We start from the raw sequence: 19,555 nt of genomic DNA, 5'->3' as shown, positions 1-19,555 counted from the left end.
ATCTAGCGCCGAACGGACGGCGCCTCCGCGTTCAACACACGTACAGCCCGGGGACGTCTCCTACTTCTTGATCCAGCAAGGGGCGAGGAGAAGTTGAGGGAGAACTCCAGCAGCACGACGGCGTGGTGGCGATGGAGCTCGTGGTTCTCCGGCAGAGCTTCGCTAAGCACTACGGAGGAGGAGGAGTTGGAGGAGGAGAGGGCTGCGCCAGGGGAAGGGTGTGGCTGCCCTCCCACCCCCTCACTATATATAGGGGGAAGGGGAGAGGGGGCCGGCCCCTCTAGATGGATCTAGAGGAGGAGGCGGCGGCCAGGGGAAACCCTAGATGGGTTTGGGCGCCCCCACCCCCTAGGAAACTTGCCCCCCAAGCCGGGAGGGGCGGCTGCCCTTGGGATGGCGCCCCCACCTCTCCTGGTTACGTGAGAGGGGTTGGGAGGGGCGCACAGCCCCTTAGTGGGCTGGTTTGCCCCTTCCCCTTGGCCCATAAGGCCCCCAACGCTTGCCGGGGCCTCCGAAACCCCTTTCGGACATGCTGGCCATAGCCTGGTACCCCCGGAACAATTCCGGACTCCAATACCCTTCGTCCAATATACCGATCTTCACCTCCGGACCATTCCGGAGCTCCTCATCATGTCCGGGATCTCATCCGGGACTCCGAACAACCTTCGGTAACCACATACTATTTCCCATAACAACTCTAGCGTCACCGAACCTTAAGTGTGTAGACCCTACGGGTTCGGGAACCATGCAGACATGACCGAGACACCTCTCCGGCCAATAACCAATAGCGGGATCTGGATACCCATATTGGCTCCTACATGTTCCACGATGATCTCATCAGATGAACCACGATGTCGGGGATTCAATCAATCCCGTATTCAATTCCCTTTGTCTATCGGTATGTTACTTGCCCGAGATTCGATCATCGGTATCCCCATACCTCGTTCAGTCTTGTTACCGGCAAGTCTCTTTACTCGTTCCGTAACGCATGATCCCGTGGCTAACTCATTAGTCACATTGAGCTCATTATGATGATGCATTACCGAGTGGGCCCAGAGATACCTCTCCGTCATACGGAGTGACAAATCCCAGTCTCGGTTCGTGCCAACCCAACAGACACTTTCGGAGATACCTGTAGTGCACCTTTATAGCCACCCAGTTATGTTGTGACGTTTGGTACACCCAAAGCATTCCTACGGTATCCGGGAGTTGCACAATCTCATGGTCTAAGGAAACGATACTTGACATTTGAAAAACTCTTAGCAAACGAACTACACGGTCTTGTGCTATGCTTAGGATTGGGTCTTGTCCATCACATCATTCTCCTAATGATGTGATCCCGTTATCAATGACATCCAATGTCCATGGTCAGGAAACCATAACCATCTATTGATCAACAAGCTAGTCAACTAGAGGCTCACTAGGGACATTTTGTGGTCTATGTATTCACACATGTATTACGGTTTCCAGTTAATACAATTATAGCATGAACAATAGACAATTATCATGAACAAGGAAATATAATAATAACCATTTTATTATTGCCTCTAGGGCATATTTCCAACAGTCTCCCACTTGCACTAGAGTCAATAATCTAGTTCACATCACTATGTGATTGCAATGAATCCAACACCCATGGTGTTTTATCATATCTCGCTTGTGAGAGAGGTTATTAGTCAACGGGTCTGAACCTTTCAGATCCGTGTGTGCTTTACAAATCTCTATGTCATCTCCTAGATGCAGCTACCACGCGCTATTTGGAACTATTCCAAATAACTGCTCTACTATACGAATCCGGTCTACTACTCAGAGTCATCCAGATTAGTGTCAAAGTTTGCATCGGCGTAACCCTTTACGACGAACTCTTTTACGACCTCCATAATCGAGAAAATTCCTTAGTCCACTAGTTACTAAGGATAAGTTCGACCGCTGTCATGTGATCCATTCCTGGATCACTATTGTACCCCTTGACTAACTCATTGCAAGGCACACTTCAGGTGCGGTACATAGCATAGCATACTGTAGAGCCTACGTCTAAAGCATAGGGGACGACCTTCGTCCTTTCTCTCTCTTCTGCCGTGGTCAGGTCTTGAGTCTTACTCAATACTCACACCTTGTAACACAGCCAAGAACTCCTTCTTTGCTGATCTGTTTTGAACTCCTTCAAAATCTTGTCACGGTATGTATTCATTTGAAAGTACTATTAAGCGTTTTTTGATCTATCCTTATAGATCTTGATGCTCAATGTTCAAGTAGCTTAATCCAGGTTTTCCATTGAAAAACACTTTTCAAATAACCCTGTATGCTTTCTAGAAATTCTACATCATTTGTGATCAACAATATGTTAACAACATATACTCATCAAAAATTCTATAGTGCTCCCACTCACTTCTTTGGAAATACAAGTTTCTCATAAACTTTGTAAAAACCCAAAATCTTTGATCATCTCATCAAAGCGTACATTCCAACTCCGAGATGCTTACTCCAGTTCTTAGAAGGATTGCTGGAGCTTTGCATACTTGTTAGCATCTTTCAGAATTGACAAAACCTTCTGGTTGTATCACATACAACCTTTCCTCAAGAAAATCGTCGAGGAAACAATGTTTTTTGACATCCTATCTGCAAGATTTCATAAATAATGCAGTAACTGCTAATATAATTCCAACAGACTCTTAGCATCGCTACGAGTGAGAAAATCTTATCGTAGTCAACTCCTTGAACTTGTCGGAAAACATCTTAACGACAAGTCGAGCTTTCTTAATGGTGACACTTACCATCATTGTCCGTCTTCCTTTTAAAATCCATCTGCACCCAACAGCCTTACGACCATCAAGTAGTTCTTCCAAAGTCTATACTTTGTTTTTATACATGGATCATCTCTTGGATTTTATGGCCTCGAGCCATTCGTCGAAATCTGGGCCCATCATCGCTTCTCCATAGCTCGTAGGTTCATTGTTGTCTAGCAACACGACTTCCAAGATAGGATTACGTACCACTCTGAAGTAGTACGCATCCTTGTCGTCCTACGAGGTTTGGTAGTGACTTGATCCGAAGTTTCATGATCACTATCATAAGCTTCCACTTCAATTGGTGTAGGTGCCACAGGAACAACTTCTTGTGCCCTGCTACACACTAGTTGAAGTGACGGTTCAATAACCTCATCAAGTCTCCACCATCCTCCCACTCAATTCTTTCAAGAGAAACTTTTTCTCGAGAAAGGACCCGTTTCTAGAAACAATCACTTTTGCTTCCAGATCTGAAATAGGAGGTATACCCAACTGTTTTGGGTATTCTATGAAGATGCATTTATCCGCTTTGGGTTCGAGCTTATCAGCCTGAAACTTTTTCACATAAGCGTCGCAGCCCCAAACTTTTAAGAAACGACAGCTTAGGTTTCTCTAAACCATAGTTCATACGGTGTCGTCTCAACGGAATTGCGTGGTGCCCTATTTAAAGTGAATGCGGTTGTCTCTAATGCCTAACCCATAAACGATAGTGGTAATTCGATAAGAGACATCATGGTATGCACCATATCCAATAGGGTGCATTTATGATGTTCGGACACACCATCACACTATGGTGTTCCAGGCGGTATTAGTTGTGAATAATTTCCACAATGTCTTAATTGTGTACCAAACTCGTAACTCAGATATTCATCTCTATGATCATATCATAGACATCTTATCCTCTTGTCACGACGATCTTCTACTTCACTCTGAAATTACTTCAGACTTGTATTTCATCAAGTAAATATACTTAGAATCTACTCAAATCATCTGTAAAGTAAGAGTATAATGATATTTACTGCGTGCCTCAGCACTCATTGGATTGCACACATCAAATGTATTACTTCCAACAAGTTGCTCTTTTGTTCCATTTCACTGAAAACGAGGCCTTCCAGTCATCTTGCCCATGTGGTATAATTTGCATGCCTCAAGTGATTCAAAATCAAGTGAGTCCAAACGATCCATCTGCATGGAGTTTCTTCATGCATATATACCAATAGACATGGTTCGCATGTCTCAATCTTTTCAAAAACGAGTGAGTCCAAAGATCCATCTACATGGAGCTTCTTCATGCGTTTTATACCAATATGACTCAAATGGCAGTGCCACAAGTATGTGGTACTATCATTACTATCTTATATCTTTTGGCATGATCATGTGTATCACTACGAATCGAGATTCAATAAACCATTCATTTTAGGTGCAAGACCATTAAAGATATTATTCAAATAAACAGAGTAACCATTATTCTCCTTAAATGAATAACCATATTGCGATAAACATAATCCAATCATGTCTATGCTCAATGCAAACACCAAATAACAATTATTTAGGTTTAACACCAATCTCGATGGTAGAGGGAGCATGCGATGCTTGATCACATCAACCTTGGAAACACTTCCAACACATATCGTCATCTCACCTTTAGTTAATCTCCATTTATTCCGTAGCTTTTTATTTCGAGTTACCAACACTTAGCAACCGAACCGGTATCTAATACCCTGGTGCTACTAGGAGTACTAGTAAAGTACACATTAATATAATGTGTATCCAATATACTTCTGTCGACCTTACCCGCCTTCTCATCTACCAAGTATCTAGGGTAGTTCTGCTTCAGTGACCGTTCCCCTCATTACAGAAGCACTTAGCCTCGGGTTTGGGTTCTACCTTGGGTTTCTTCACTAGAGCAGCAACTGATTTGCCGTTTCATGAAGGATCCCTTCTTGCCCTTGCCCTTCTTGAAACTAGTGGTTTTACTAACCAACAACAATTGATGCTCCTACTTGATTTCTACTTTCGCGGTGTCAAACATCGCGAATAGCTCAAGGATCATCATATCTATCCCTGATATGTTATAGTTCATCACGAAGCTCTAGTAGCTTGGTGGCAGTGACTTTGGAGAACCATCACTATCTCATCTGGAAGACAACTCCCACTCGATTCAAGCGATTGTAGTACTCAGAGAATCTGAGCACATGCTCAACGATTGAGCTTTTCTCCCTTAGTTTGCAGGCTTAAGAAACTTGTCAGAGGTCTCATACCTCTTGACGTGGGCACTAGTCTGAGATCCCAATTTCAGTCTTTGGAACATCTCATATGTTCTGCAACGTTTCAAAAACGTCTTTGGCGCCTCAATTCTAAACCGTTAGCATTACGCACTGAACTATCACGTAGTCATCAAAACATGTATGTCAGATGTTCGCAACATCCACAGACGACGCTCGAGGTTCAGCACACCGAGCGGTGCATTAAGGACATAAGCCTTCTGCACAGCAATGAGGATAATCCTCAGTTTACGGACCCAGTCCGCATAATTTCTACTATCAACTTTCAACTAAATTTTCTCTAAGAACATATCTTAAACAGTAGAACTAAAGCGTAAGCTACGACATAATTTGCAAAGACCTTTTGACTATGTTCATGATAATTAAGTTCATATGATTATTTAATGAACTCCCGCTTAGATAGACATCCCTCTAGTCATCTAAGTGATACATGATCCGAGTCAACTAGGCCGTGTCCGATCATCACGTGAGACGGACTAGTCATCATCGGTGAACATCTTCATGTTGATCGTATCTACTATACGACTCATGTTCGACCTTTCGGTCTCTTGTGTTTCGAGGCCATATCTGTACATGCTAGGCTCGTCAAGTCAACCTAAGTGTTTCGCATGTGTAAATCTGGCTTACACCCGTTGTATGCGAACGTTAGAATCTATCACACCCGATCATCACGTGGTGCTTCGAAACAACGAACCTTCGCAACGGTGCACAGTTAGGGGGAACACATCTCTTGAAATTTTAGTGAGGGATCATCTTATTTATGCTACCGTCGTTCTAAGCAAATAAGATGTAAACATGACAAACATCACATGCAAATCATAAAGTGACATGATATGGCCAATATCATCTTGCGCCTTTTGATCTCCATCTTCGAGGCGCGGCATGATCACCTTCGTCACCGTCATAACACCATGATCTCCATCATCATGATCTTCATCATCATGATCTCCATCATCGTGTCTTCATGAAGTTGTCTCGCCAACTATTACTTCTACTACTATGGCTAACGGTTAGCAATAAAGCAAAGTAATTACATGGCGTTTTTCATTGACACGCAGGTCATACAATAAATTAAGACAACTCCTATGGCTCCTGCTGGTTGTCATAATCATCGACATGCAAGTCGTGATTCCTATTACAAGAACATGATCAATCTCATACATCACATATATATAATTCATCACATCCTTTTGGCCATATCACATCACATAGCATACCCTGCAAAAACAAGTTAGACGTCCTCTAATTGTTGTTGCATGTTTTACGTGGCTGCTCTGGGTTTCTAGCAAGAACATTTCTTACCTACGCAAAAGCCACAACAGTGATATGCCAATTGCTATTTACCCTTCATAAGGACCCTCTTCATCGAATCCGATCCGACTAAAGTGGGAGAGACAGACACCCGCTAGCCACCTTATGCATCAAGTGCATGTCAGTCGGTGGAACCTGTCTCACGTAAGAGTACGTGTAAGGTCGGTCCGGGCCGCTTCATCCCATAATGCCGTCGAATCAAGATAAGACTAGTAACGGTAAGCAAATTGAACAAATCATCGCCCACAACTACTTTGTGTTCTACTCGTGCATAGAATCTACGCATAGACCTAGCTCATGATGCCACTGTTGGGTAACGTAGCAATAATTCAAAATTTTCCTACGTGTCACCAAGATCAATCTAGGAGATGCTAGCAATGAGAGAGAGGGAGTGCATCTTCATACCCTTGAAGATCGCTAAGCGGAAGCGTTACAAGAACGCGGTTGATGGAGTCGTACTCGTGGCGATTCAAATCGCGGAAGATCCGATCTAGCGCCGAACGGACGGCGCCTCCGCGTTCAACACACGTACAGCCCGGGGACGTCTCCTACTTCTTGATCCAGCAAGGGGAGAGGAGAAGTTGAGGGAGAACTCCAGCAGCACGACGGCGTGGTGGCGATGGAGCTCGTGGTTCTCCGGCAGAGCTTCACTAAGCACTACAGAGGAGGAGGAGGAGGAGTTGGAGGAGGAGAGGGCTGCGCCAGGGGAAGGGTGTGGCTGCCCTCCCACCCCCTCACTATATATAGGGGGAAGGGGAGAGGGGGCCGGCCCCTCTAGATGGATCTAGAGGAGGAGGCGGCGGCCAGGGGAAACCCTAGATGGGTTTGGGTGCCCCCACCCCCTAGGAAACTTGCCCCCCAAGCCGGGAGGGGCGACTGCCCTAGGGGTGGCGCCCCCACCTCTCCTGGTTACGTGAGAGGGGTTGGGAGGGGCGCACAGCCCCTTAGTGGGCTGGTTTGCCCCTTCCCCTTGGCCCATAAGGCCCCAAACGCTTGCCGGGGCCTCCGAAACCCCTTTCGGACATGCTGGCCATAGCCTGGTACCCCCGGAACAATTCCGGACTCCAATACCCTTCGTCCAATATACCGATCTTCACCTCCGGACCATTCCGGAGCTCCTCATCATGTCCGGGATCTCATCCGGGACTCCGAACAACCTTCGGAACCACATACTATTTCCCATAACAACTCTAGCGTCACCGAACCTTAAGTGTGTAGACCCTACGGGTTCGGGAACCATGCAGACATGACCGAGACACCTCTCCGGCCAATAACCAATAGCGGGATCTGGATACCCATATTGGCTCCCACATGTTTCACGATGATCTCATCAGATGAACCACGATGTCGGGGATTCAATCAATCCCGTATTCAATTCCCTTTGTCTATCGGTATGTTACTTGCCCGAGATTCGATCGTCGGTATCCCCATACCTCGTTCAATCTTGTTACCGGCAAGTCTCTGTACTCGTTTCGTAATGCATGATCCCGTGGCTAACTCATTAGTCACATTGAGCTCATTATGATGATGCATTACCGAGTGGGCCCAGAGATACCTCTCCGTCATACGGAGTGACAAATCCCAGTCTCGATTCGTGCCAACCCAACAAACACTTTCGGAGATACCTGTAGTGCACCTTTATAGCCACCCAATTACGTTGTGACGTTTGGTACACCCAAAGCATTCCTACGGTATCCGGGAGTTGCACAATCTCATGGTCTAAGGAAACGATACTTGATATTAGAAAAACTCTTAGCAAACGAACTACACGGTCTTGTGCTATGCTTAGGATTGGGTCTTGTCCATCACATCATTCTCCTAATGATGTGATCAACCATTAGGATTGGGTCCAATGTCCATGGTTAGGAAACCATAACCATCTATTGATCAACGAGCTAGTCAACTAGAGGCTCACTAGGGACATGTTGTGGATCTATGTATTCACACATGTATTACGGTTTCCAGTTAATACAATTATAGCATGAACAATAGACAATTATCATGAACAAGGAAATATAATGATAACCATTTTATTATTGCCTCTAGGGCATATTTCCAACAAGCACAGCCGGCCGCGAAGATGACGTCGGCTCTCCAAGCAGGGCCGCCGCCCTGGAGCCCCCTTCCCTTTGCCGAGACCAGAGCATCGAAATCCCCGCCGCCACCTTCATCGGCAGCCGCACGGGCTTGCCCGACAGCCTCCTCTAGTGGCGGCGAGGAAGATGAGGGGGCTAGAAGTGGCGGCACGGGGTTACCCTAGTCGCCTCCCTGTGTCGCCCGGGAGGACGACCTAACAACAATAAAATATCTACTGTAAAATGGAAATATTTTGCCTCATCAAGGCATGGTACTATACTTTTGTTTGTTTCTTCGCCCCTCTTACATTGAATAAGAACGCCACTAAAATCCATTGCAACCATACACACTAAAAAAACTCATGTAGCTAAGAATTTGTGAGGAAATTTACCAACATATTGGCCAAAAAACCTTAGAACCGTGCCTCTTCAACTATAATCTTGTCACTCTCAATGGCGACGATATATATACACACACTTAATATCAATTCACAGAAAATTTAAGCATTTTTGGGCCACAAAGAGGTTTGTGCACTTGAACACCTCTACATTTTTTAGCATTACTAGATGAATTGCAAGCATGCAACTGGATGTTATGAAGAGTCAAGAGTGTAAGGTTGGCCCCTGATAACGGCTGTTAGCAGAACCAGATAGCACAACGCTGGAACATGCGTATGAAGTCAATGACTCCTTGCACCAGCAAGACGAAACCACACGTCGATACCCTCATGCAGATGAGTTTGCCACTAACAACTAAGACACGGCTGCAGCATGCCAGCGGCAAAGCATGAAGAGAGCTAGTCATCACACACATGATCAAGCTGTCTAGATCATCCAGCACAAAAAACTGGTCCTGGTGTGTGAGTTTGCCCCTGATAATTAAGACACTTTCGACAAGCCCATATACTCGCTCATAAATGTATGACATGAGAAGAAGACAGCAGAGCAGCATAAACTTGCCTTGAAGATGGGGGACAAACTCTCAGGGCTTGAACTGACAAGATTCCACTAAAAATGATAGCTTGAGCATGCAACTATGTGAAGATCCATCATCAAACTATACCATTCTTAATTAGTCCTTGCTGCCAATTAGTGGAACATGACGGCGTGAACATGAGACGACTTTAGTGTTGGGATCTCTATGCTTGCGCCAGATCTCATGGCTAATGCAATGGCATGATTCTTCATGTCTACTAATCAGATGCCGCAGCACAGTTGTACACACACCTTCTGTATAAATAGGCGTCAGCAGAACGGTACATACATCAAACCAGAAGCTCTTCTTTCTTTCTCCTCTCATCAACAAAATCGCAGAGAAAATTTTCAAGCTCAGAAATGGCTTTCCACCAAAGATCGACCAGTTTGCCTTTTAGGCCTCACGTCAGTGAGACCGAAGTCGAGCTAGAGCTTCAGAGCCTTGAAGCAAGCATCTCTTCCTCCAATTCCATCAGCACGATGTGCGATGGTCTCAGGACTCTTGCAAACATCTACGATGGTCTTGAAGAGATCATCTGCCTACCAAGCAACCAAGTTTGCTCCTCCCAGCAGAGGAGCATGTTGGATGGAGAAATGGACGGTTCTCTTGAGCTGCTAGATCTCTGCAGCGCCATGCAAGAGATCTTCGTCGAGATGAAGGCCATCATCCAAGAGCGGCAGGTGGCTCTAAGGAAAGGTGATGATGCAGCTACTCAAGCCAAGATCCAATCTTACACCCTCTTGGTGAAGAAGTCGAAGAATCTTTTCAAGAAGACTGCGAAGAAGGCTCCAGCAGATTGTAGCATGGTCATGCTGTTGGCCAAGGCTAGAGAGATCTCTGTGCCTCTCCTGGAGTCCACACTCCGTCTCTTGTCGAAGCAAATCGAAATGCCTAAACAGTCTCTTGTTTCCAAGGCATTTCAGAAAAAGAAGGCAGTTGTTTGCAAGGAGCAATTGTCATGGCTAGAGTGCAGTATCGGCGATCTCGAGAGCGGAGCAGGGCATCTGTTCAGGAAATTAGTCCAGAGCAGAGCTTCTCTACTCAACATCCTTAGCTCATAGATACTCCTGAGTCACTGTTGACGCCCTTCGATTGGCATCCGCCTTTTAAGGAATAGCTGATCATCATACAATTTTCCCATATGTATACACTATACTGTATAAATGTACAAGATAGTATAGAAATAGAAACCGAAGTTTTGATCAATTTGGCCATTTCATGCTCGAAGATGCGTTTGTGATACTTTATATTGATATCCTTGGCTAGTGGATCTTGCTCCTTATGCATGAAACATGCCAGATCAAAGTCACAAGGTACCAACTTGTAGTTAGCAGAATCAATCAATTTTATTACCCAGATTCTCCACCACCACCACATGGCTGTGCAGTCTGGCACTACAATTGAATACATGTTTCATACAACAATGTCCAAACTTTTCTTTTATTTCATACAACAAGGTCCAAACTAGTGTACTCAAATTTTAACATCGTCGCATCTATATCATTTAAGCTTGGAAGGTGAATTAAAAAAACATTTACTGTAGAACCACAGCCTTTTCCCTGTTCTTTAGGATTAACAGTAGTCGGAGCAAGACCTAATCCAAACTTGCCACCGCGCAAAGCTTTTGTTCCTCTCCATATAATGATTCTCAATACACAGAGAACAATCGATGCTTTATATGCTTCCAACTTCACCAAAAATAAAGATGCTGATGTTGGAGAATCAGTTAGTATGACCAAGAGGTAATAAGATTGTACAGAACCTTGACAAAATAGGTTGTCAAAACTGTAAGAGTTTCTTTCCACAGAATTTTTATAAATTTTATATAAAGTATATACAAGTAAGTAAAAGGAAAAGAAATAAAAAAAGCCATCTATCTATCTAACTGTGCAGCTATACAAGAGAACAGCTATGAAGATAAACCCAGAAAGCTAAACCCGAACTAGGTGTTTAGAAATAAAAACTTAGCTCTCGAAGGCACTCTGTATATCAAAATCTTCTTTCTGTAAGCTTCAAACTGAAAAAAATGAGGATAATGCGAAACCGCTGATAGATCTTGAGCAGTGGATCTTGTTTCCATGGCCTAAACATGCCAGCTCCAGTCGCCGAGGCTTTAACTTTTATTTGCAAGAGTGCCCACCAAGGAAAATAATTTATAAAGGCATGATAAAGGTAGATGCTAAGTTAGCGATCTTTTACATAATGGCTTGAGCGTGCAATTATGCCAAGATCCATCATACTAAACCTCCCTGCTGGTTCTTGCTGCCAATTTTTGGAACATGATTATGTGATGGCTCATCTCAAGGACAGTAGACACGCAAAACAATGTACTAAACATGAGAAGACTTAGTGTTGCCATCTCTATACTTCTGCCAGATCTCAAGACATAGCAAGCAGACAGCATCTGGGAGATGTAATGGCATGATTCTTAGTGTCTACCAATCAAATGCTACTGCTTGTACATTTCTGTATAAATAGGCCTCAACAGAGCAGTAGACACATCAACCCAAAACTGTTCTTTTCTTCAACTCTCATCACCTGCAATACAGAGTAAAGCTTCAAGCTCAGATATGGCTTTCCACCAAAGATCGATCAGTTTGCCTTCTAGGCCTCACGCCAGTGAGACCGAAGTCGAGCTAGAGCTTCAGAGCCTGGAAGCAAGCATCCCTTCCTCTAATTCCATCAGCACAATGTGCGATGGTCTCAGGACTCTTGCAAACATCTACGATGTTCTTGAAGAGATTATTTGCCTACCAAGCAACCAAGTTTGCTCCTCCCAGCAGAGGAGCATGTTGGATGGAGAAATGGACGCTTCTCTTGAGCTGCTAGATCTCTGCAGCGCCATGCAAGAGATCTTCGTCGAGATGAAGGCCATCATCCAAGAGCTGCAAGTGGCCCTAAGGAAAGGGGATGATGCAGCTACTCGAGCCAAGATCCAATCCTACACCTGCTTGGTGAAGAAGTCCAAGAATCTTTTCAAGAAGACCGCGAACAAGACTCCTGCAGATTGTAGCATGGTCATGCTGTTGGCCAAGGCTAGAGAGATCTCTGTGTCTCTGCTGGAGTCTACACTCCATCTCTTGTCGAAGCAAATCGAAATGCCTAAACAGTCTCTTGTTTCCAAGGCATTTCACAAGAAGAAGGCAGCTGTTTGCAAGGAGGAGCAATTGTTGGGGCTAGAGTGCAGTATCGGAGATCTCGAGAGTGGGGCAGGACATCTGTTCAGAAAATTAGTCCAGAGCAGAGTTTCCCTACTCAACATCCTTAGCTCATAGATACTCCCAAGTCACTCTTTTGGCGCCCTCCGATTGGCATCCGCCTTTTTAAGGAATAGCTGATCTTCATACAATTTTGCCATATGTATACACTATACTGTACAAATGTACATGATACTACAGAAAGAGAAAGAAAAGTTTTGATCCATTTGACCATTTCTTCCTTGAAGACGTATTTGTGATCCCAGTATAGTCTATTTTGAAGCCCATGGTTAGTGAATCTTGTTCCTTATGCATGAAACATGCCAGCTCAAAGTCAAATGGCCTCAACTTGTACTTGGCAGAATCAATCAATTTTATTGTCCACCACCACCACATGGCTGTGCAGTCTGGCATAATTAGTGCGCTCAAATTTTAAACATCATTGACATCTATATCATTTAAGCATTGAAGAAAATGAAAATTACCCTAGAACCAAGCTTTTTGCATGTTCTACCGGATCAACAATAATCTGAGCTAGACGTAATCCAAACTTGCTAGTGCGCAAAGTTTTGTTCCTGTCCATATAATGATTCTCAACACACGGAGAACCCTTTTCGAGAAAACATACACAAAGAACAACTGATTCTTTATATGCTTGTTTGTTATTTCAAACTTCACCTAAGTAAATATGCCGATGTCCGAGAATCAGTTAGTACGACTAAAAGGTAACAGGATTGTACAAAAACATTGGAAAAACTAGAGACACACATCAAAGCTTGTTTGTGTAGTGGTTAGATATCAAATTGTCATGCTACTCACACGGTGGGTGGCTGAAAGCCTCAAACTGACAAAATGGGGATAACACGCTGAACCACTAACATGAATCTTGTGCAGTGGATCTTGTTTCCGTGGCCTAAACATGCCAGCACCGACCGTCGAGGCTCTAACTTGTGATACCCAGCAGTGCCCACCAAGGAAAATACCTTATTAAAAGGCATGTTACAGCTAAATGCTAGGTTAGCGATCCATTAAATAATTGCATGGGCGTGCAATTATGCCAAGACCCACCGCCAGACTAAACCGCATCTTTTTCATTGGTTCTTGCTGCCAATGGCTGGAACATGATAATGTGGTGACTCATCTCATGGACATTAGGCACAGAAAACAATGTACTAAACATGAGAAGACTTTAGTGTTGCGGTCTCAAGGCATAGCAGACAGCATGTGGGAGATGCAATGGCATGATTCTTCACGTCTACCAATCAGATGCTACGGCACAGCTGTACACATCTTCTGTATAAATAGGCGGCAGCGGAATGGTAGATACATCAGACAAGAAGCTCTTATTTTCTGCTTCTCCTTCTCTCATCCACCACAAGACATCGATTAGCTTCAAGCTCAGATATGGCTTTCCACCAAAGATCGATAAGTTTGCCTTCTAGGCCTCACGTCAGTGAGACGGAAGTCGAGCAAGAGCTCCACTGCCTAGAAGCAAGCATCTCCTCCTCAGATTCCATCAGCACGATGTGCGATGGTCTTAGGAGTCTTGCAAGCATCTACGATGGTCTTGAAGAGATTATTTGCCTACCAAGCAACCAAGCTTGATCCTCCCAGCAGAGGAACATGTTGGATTGAGGGATGGAATGCTCCATTGAGCTGTTAGATCTCTGTAGCACCATGCAAGAGACCTTCGCCGAGATGATGGTCATCATCCAAGAGCTCCAACTTGCTCTAAGAAAAGGAGATGATGCAGCTGCTCAAGCCAAGATCCAGTCTTTTATTCGCTTGGGGAAAAAGGCCAGGAAATATTTCAAGAAGTCTGCCACGAAGCCTGCATTTGACAAGATGGTCATGCTCTTGACCAAGGCAAGAGAGATCTGCATCTCTCTGTTGGAGTCCACACTCCATCTCTTGTTGAAGCAAATTGAAATGCCAAAGCAGTCTCTTGTCTGCAAGGCATTTTACAAGAAGAAGGCAATTGTCTGCAAGGAGGAACAATTGCAGGAGTTAGAGTGCAGTATCGAAGATCTTCAGAATGGAGCAGGAGATCTGTTCAGGAAATTAGTCCAGAACAAAGTTTCTCTTTTAAACATTCTTAGCTCATAGATACTCCACATCACTCTACTCCCTGTGATTGGCATCCGCCTTTTTGAGGATGAGCCGATCTTGATACAGTTCTGCCATATGTATATAGTACAAATGTACAGAAATTATAGAAACAAAGACCAAAGTTTTGATCCATCTCAGATTTTGCGATAATTGATAAAATCTCTTGGGGCTTTCTGATGAATATATGCATGACAAGAGGAAATGTGTATGATGTGAATCCATCGTGTATTTGCTAGGTTTGTGTCACTGGTTTCATTTCTGTGGTAAATGATAACAGCAAGATGATTTTAGACCTACATGCAAGTTTTTTTTACAAGTTAACATTACCTTAAGATTCAATTTTTTTTGAGCTGCACAAGATTCTTGATTAGCACACAATCTTTATTTTGTAGATCTCACTGATCATGCATAGGACACGCCAGGTCGAAGCCACATGGTTGATGGTTGCGTCACACCTAGCCAGATTCCCTTCATAGTTGCAAATGTTGTCCATCATAAGCTCAGTTATTATTTTGGTATGTATCTACCTTGTTATTCTTATTCATACGATAAGTTAGCATTGCTGATAAAATCATATAGCTAATTGTGATGGATAGACTAACTGAAAAAATGAAACAAAAAATGTTCTTAATCTATACCTACTATTAAAGGGAGGTGATATTCTTGGTTTCGTCCCGCTTTGTTTGGTCCTGTTTCAATTAATTTCACGTACCCTATTTGGTTTCGTTACTTGCCACCCGTTTGGAAGCCCATATGGCGGCGCACTATGGCCTTTGTTCGGAGAAAAATAAAATTGCCGATGGAAGGGTTCGATCTCATAACCTGCCAGCCGGCCATGCACAGTTTGTTAAAAGAACTGACCCAGCTAGAGATATGAGTGGATTTTTTTCTTCTGGTGCAACGCAAGGGCCTTGTTGTTAGTAATAAAATAATCCATATTCACATATGAAAAAAATTGTATGCTGGTTTCTTCTGCATGATGTGGTATTTCATGGGAGATGATTATTGGATTGAGCATCATGGATTTATGAGATACCATATCCTAATGTTAACACATTTTTTTTCCGAAAAGGAGGATGACCCCCGGCCTTTGCATCTGGGAGATGCATGCAGTCATTTTATTAATTATTCACAAGGACCTTACAAGCTAATACATCAATATGTCTGAATCCGCCATCCTGGCGACATTGTGTCGCAACTCCTATCCAATTGATGAAGGGATGCGGTAAGCCTGAGCCGAATACCCAGACCTCTCACCAAAGCTAACATCTAAAACCGAAGGCCTGAACAAAGCCACATACTAGGTGTGGGGCACAAACCGGTCTGACGCACTCTCATGGGCCAGGAGTCGGAATTAACCACATGGCACCACACACCAGCCTCTCCTTGCCAAACGGCGCCCCAATGGAGGTAACGACACCGAGCGCTGCCGCCGCCGCATCCACAAGGGATAACAGGAATTAACCTTGGGTCGGAGAAGAGGGGGTGGGGAGAAGGGATCTCGTCGGTGCCACCAAGGAGGGGAGCAGCGCCCGCAGGCGGTGTCACCGACATGGATGGCCAAGCCACCAAAGGATTTTTCCCGAACCCAACTCACACCACCGTGCCCAGCCGCCATCAGGCCGGTGAGACAAGATCACCGGCGCGAGATCCGGCGGGAAGTGGACAAGACGGGAAACTTCAGATCCGCCGCTAGGAGAACCGCCGGAGCAGACCACCGGCCATGTACCGCGCTTGCCGTCGCCGCTGAGGACACCAACCCTCTCCCATGAGCACCGCCAGCCGTGAAGATGACGTTGGCTCTCCAAGCAGGGCCGCCGCCCTGGAGCCCCATTCCCTTTGCCGAGACCGGAGCGACGAAATCCCCGCCGTCACCTTCACCGGCGGCCGCACGGGCTTGCCCGGCGGCCTCCTCTGGTGGCGGCGAGGAAGATGAGGGGCTAGGAGTGCCGCGGGGTAACCCTAGTCGCCTCCCGTGTCGCCCGGGAGGACGACCTAACAACAATAAAATCTCTACTGTAAAATGGAAATATTTTGCCTCATCAAGGCATGGTACTATACTTTTGTTTGTTTCTTCGCCCCACTTACATTGTATAAGAACGACCCTAAAATCCATTACAACCATATACACTAAAAAAACTCATGTAGCTAAGAATTTGTGAGGAAATTTACCAACATATTTGTCAAAAAACCTTAGAACCGTGCCTCTTCAACTATAATCTTGTCACTCAGTGGCGACGATATATACACACACACACTTAATATCAATTCACAGAAAATTTAAGCATTTTTGGGCCACAAAGAGGTTTGTGCACTTGAACACCTCTACATTTGTTAGCATTACTAGATGAATTGCAAGCATGCAACTGAAACATGCCAGCGATGTTATGAAGAGTCAAGAGTGTAAGGTTGGACAACGGCTGTTAGCAGAACCAGATAGCACAACGCTGGAACATGCGGATGAAGTCAATGAATCCTTGCACCAGCAAGACGAAACCACACGTCGACACCCTCGTGCAGATGAGTTTGCCACTAACAACTAAGACACGGCTGCAACATGCCAGCGGCAAAGCATGAAGAGGGCTAGTCATCACACACATGATCAAGCTGTCTAGATCATCCAGCACAAAAAACTGGTCCTCGCGTGTGAGTTTGCCCCTGATAATTAAGACACTTTCGACAGGCCTATATACTCGTTCATAAATGTATGAAACGATATAAGAAGACAGCAGAGCGGCATGAACTTGCCTTGAAGATGGGGGACAAACTCTCGGGGCTTGAACTGACAAGGTTCCACTAAATGATAGCTTGAGCATGCAACTATGTGAAGATCACTTATCAAACTATACCATTGTTAATTAGTCCTTGCTCCCAATTAGTGGAACATGACAGAGTGCACATGAGACGACTTTTGTGTTGGGATCTCTATGCTTCTGCCAGATCTCTAGGCTGATGTAATGGCATGATTCTTCATGTCTACTAATCAGATGCTGCAGCACAGCTGTACACATATCTTCTGTATAAATAGGCGTCAGCAGAATGGTAGATGCATCAAACTAGAAGCTCTTCTTTCTTCCTCCTCTCTTCGACCACAATACAGAGCAAATCTTCAAGCTCAGACATGGCTTTCCACCAAAGATCGACAAGTTTGCCTTCTAGGCCTCACGTCAGTGAGACCGAAGTCGAGCTAGAGCTTCAGAGCCTAGAAGCAAGCATCTCTTCCTCTAATTCCATCAGCACGATGTGCGATGGTCTCAGGACTCTTGCAAACATCTACGATGGTCTTGAAGAAATCATCTGCCTACCAAGGAACCAAGTTTGCTCCTCCCAGCAGAGGAGCATGTTGGATGGAGAAATGGACGCTTCTCTTGAGCTGCTAGATCTCTGCAGCGCCATGCAAGAGATCTTCGTCGAGATGAAGGCCATCATCCAAGAGCTGCAAGTGGCTCTAAGGAAAGGTGATGACACAGCTACTCAGGCCAAGATCCAATCCTACACCCGCTTGGTGAAGAAGTCGAAGAATCTTTTCAAGAAGACCGCGAAGAAGGCTCCTGCAGATTGTAGCATGGTCATGCTGTTGGCCAAGGCTAGAGAGATCTCTGTGCCTCTCCTGGAGTCCACACTCCGTCTCTTGTCGAAGCAAATCGAAATGCCTAAACAGTCTCTTGTTTCCAAGGCATTTCACAAGAAGAAGGCAGCTGTTTGCAAGGAGGAGCAATTGTTGGGGCTAGAGTGCAGTATCAGAGATCTCGAGAGTGGGGCAGGACATCTGTTCAGAAAATTAGTCCAGAGCAGAGTTTCCCTACTCAACATCCTTAGCTCATAGATACTCCCAAGTCACTCTTGGCGCCCTCCGATTGGCATCCGCCTTTTTAAGGAATAGCTGATCTTCATACAATTTGCCATATGTATACACTATACTGTAAATGTACATGATACTACAGAAAGAGAAAGAAAAGTTTTGATCCATTTGACCATTTCTTCCTTGAAGACGTGTTTGTGATCCCAGTATAGTCTATTTTGAAGCCCATGGTTAGTGAATCTTGTTCCTTATGCATGAAACATGCCAGCTCAAAGTCAAATGGTCTCAACTTGTACTTGGAAGAATCAATCAATTTTATTGTCCACCACCACCACATGGCTGTTCAGTCTGGCATAATTAGTGCGCTCAAATTCTAAACATCATTGACATCTATATCATTTAAGCATTGAAGAAAATGAAAATTACCCTAGAACCAAGCTGTTTGCATGTTCTACCGGATCAGCAATAATCTGGGCAAGACGTAATCCAAACTTGCTAGTGCGCAAAGTTTTGTTCCTTTCCATATAATGATTCTCAACACACAGAGAACCCTTTTCGAGAAAAAATACACAAAGAACAACCGATTCTTTATATGCTTATTTGTTATTTCAAACTTCACCAAAGTAACGATGCCGATGCCCGAGAATCAGTTAGTACGACTAAAAGGTAACAGGATTGTACAAAAACATTGAAAAAACTAGAGACACACATCAAATTAAAGCTTGTCTGTGTAGTGGTTAGATATCGAATGGTCATGCTACTCACACGGTGGGTGGCTGAAAGCCTCAAACTGAAAAAATGGGGATAACACGCTGAACCACTAACATGAATCTTGTGCAGTGGATCTTGTTTCCGTGGCCTAAACATGCCAGCACCGACCGTCGAGGCTCTAACTTGTGATACCCAGCAGTGCCCACCAAGGAAAATACCTTATTAAAAGGCATGGTACAGCTAAATGCCAGGTTAGCGGTCCATTAAATAATTGCATGGGCGTGCAATTATGCCAAGATCCAC

At 44.6% G+C, this 19,555-nt stretch overlaps 4 protein-coding genes across 4 annotated transcripts in view; all 4 read left to right on the top strand.

The window, feature by feature from the left end:
- The window catches only part of LOC109740740 (uncharacterized), a 32,445-nt gene extending 13,716 nt beyond the window's left edge, over positions 1–18,729 (top strand). The window contains exon 6 of the mRNA XM_045233901.2: positions 15,132–18,729. Within this exon, the coding sequence (XP_045089836.1) occupies positions 17,786–18,565 (780 nt within the window). The 5' untranslated portion in view covers positions 15,132–17,785 and the 3' untranslated portion in view covers positions 18,566–18,729. The remainder of the gene's footprint in view (positions 1–15,131) is intronic.
- LOC109740744 (uncharacterized) lies at positions 7,743–10,600 on the top strand. The gene has a single exon (XM_020299798.4). The coding sequence runs from the start codon at positions 9,793–9,795 to the stop codon at positions 10,492–10,494; it is 702 nt and encodes a 233-aa protein (XP_020155387.1). The 5' UTR covers positions 7,743–9,792; the 3' UTR covers positions 10,495–10,600.
- Positions 12,000–14,889, top strand: LOC109740746 (uncharacterized). The gene has a single exon (XM_073511249.1). The coding sequence runs from the start codon at positions 12,004–12,006 to the stop codon at positions 12,706–12,708; it is 705 nt and encodes a 234-aa protein (XP_073367350.1). The 5' UTR covers positions 12,000–12,003; the 3' UTR covers positions 12,709–14,889.
- On the top strand, positions 14,269–14,736 carry LOC109740755 (uncharacterized). The gene has a single exon (XM_020299807.1). The coding sequence runs from the start codon at positions 14,269–14,271 to the stop codon at positions 14,734–14,736; it is 468 nt and encodes a 155-aa protein (XP_020155396.1).
- Positions 18,730–19,555: the final 826 nt, after the last annotated feature.

The sequence above is a fragment of the Aegilops tauschii genome, chromosome 3 (genome assembly GCF_002575655.3).
Source record: "Aegilops tauschii subsp. strangulata cultivar AL8/78 chromosome 3, Aet v6.0, whole genome shotgun sequence".
Taxonomy (NCBI): domain Eukaryota; kingdom Viridiplantae; phylum Streptophyta; class Magnoliopsida; order Poales; family Poaceae; genus Aegilops; species Aegilops tauschii.
The sequence above is the reverse complement of the archived record's forward strand: the minus strand, read 5'-3'. Positions and strand labels throughout refer to the sequence as shown.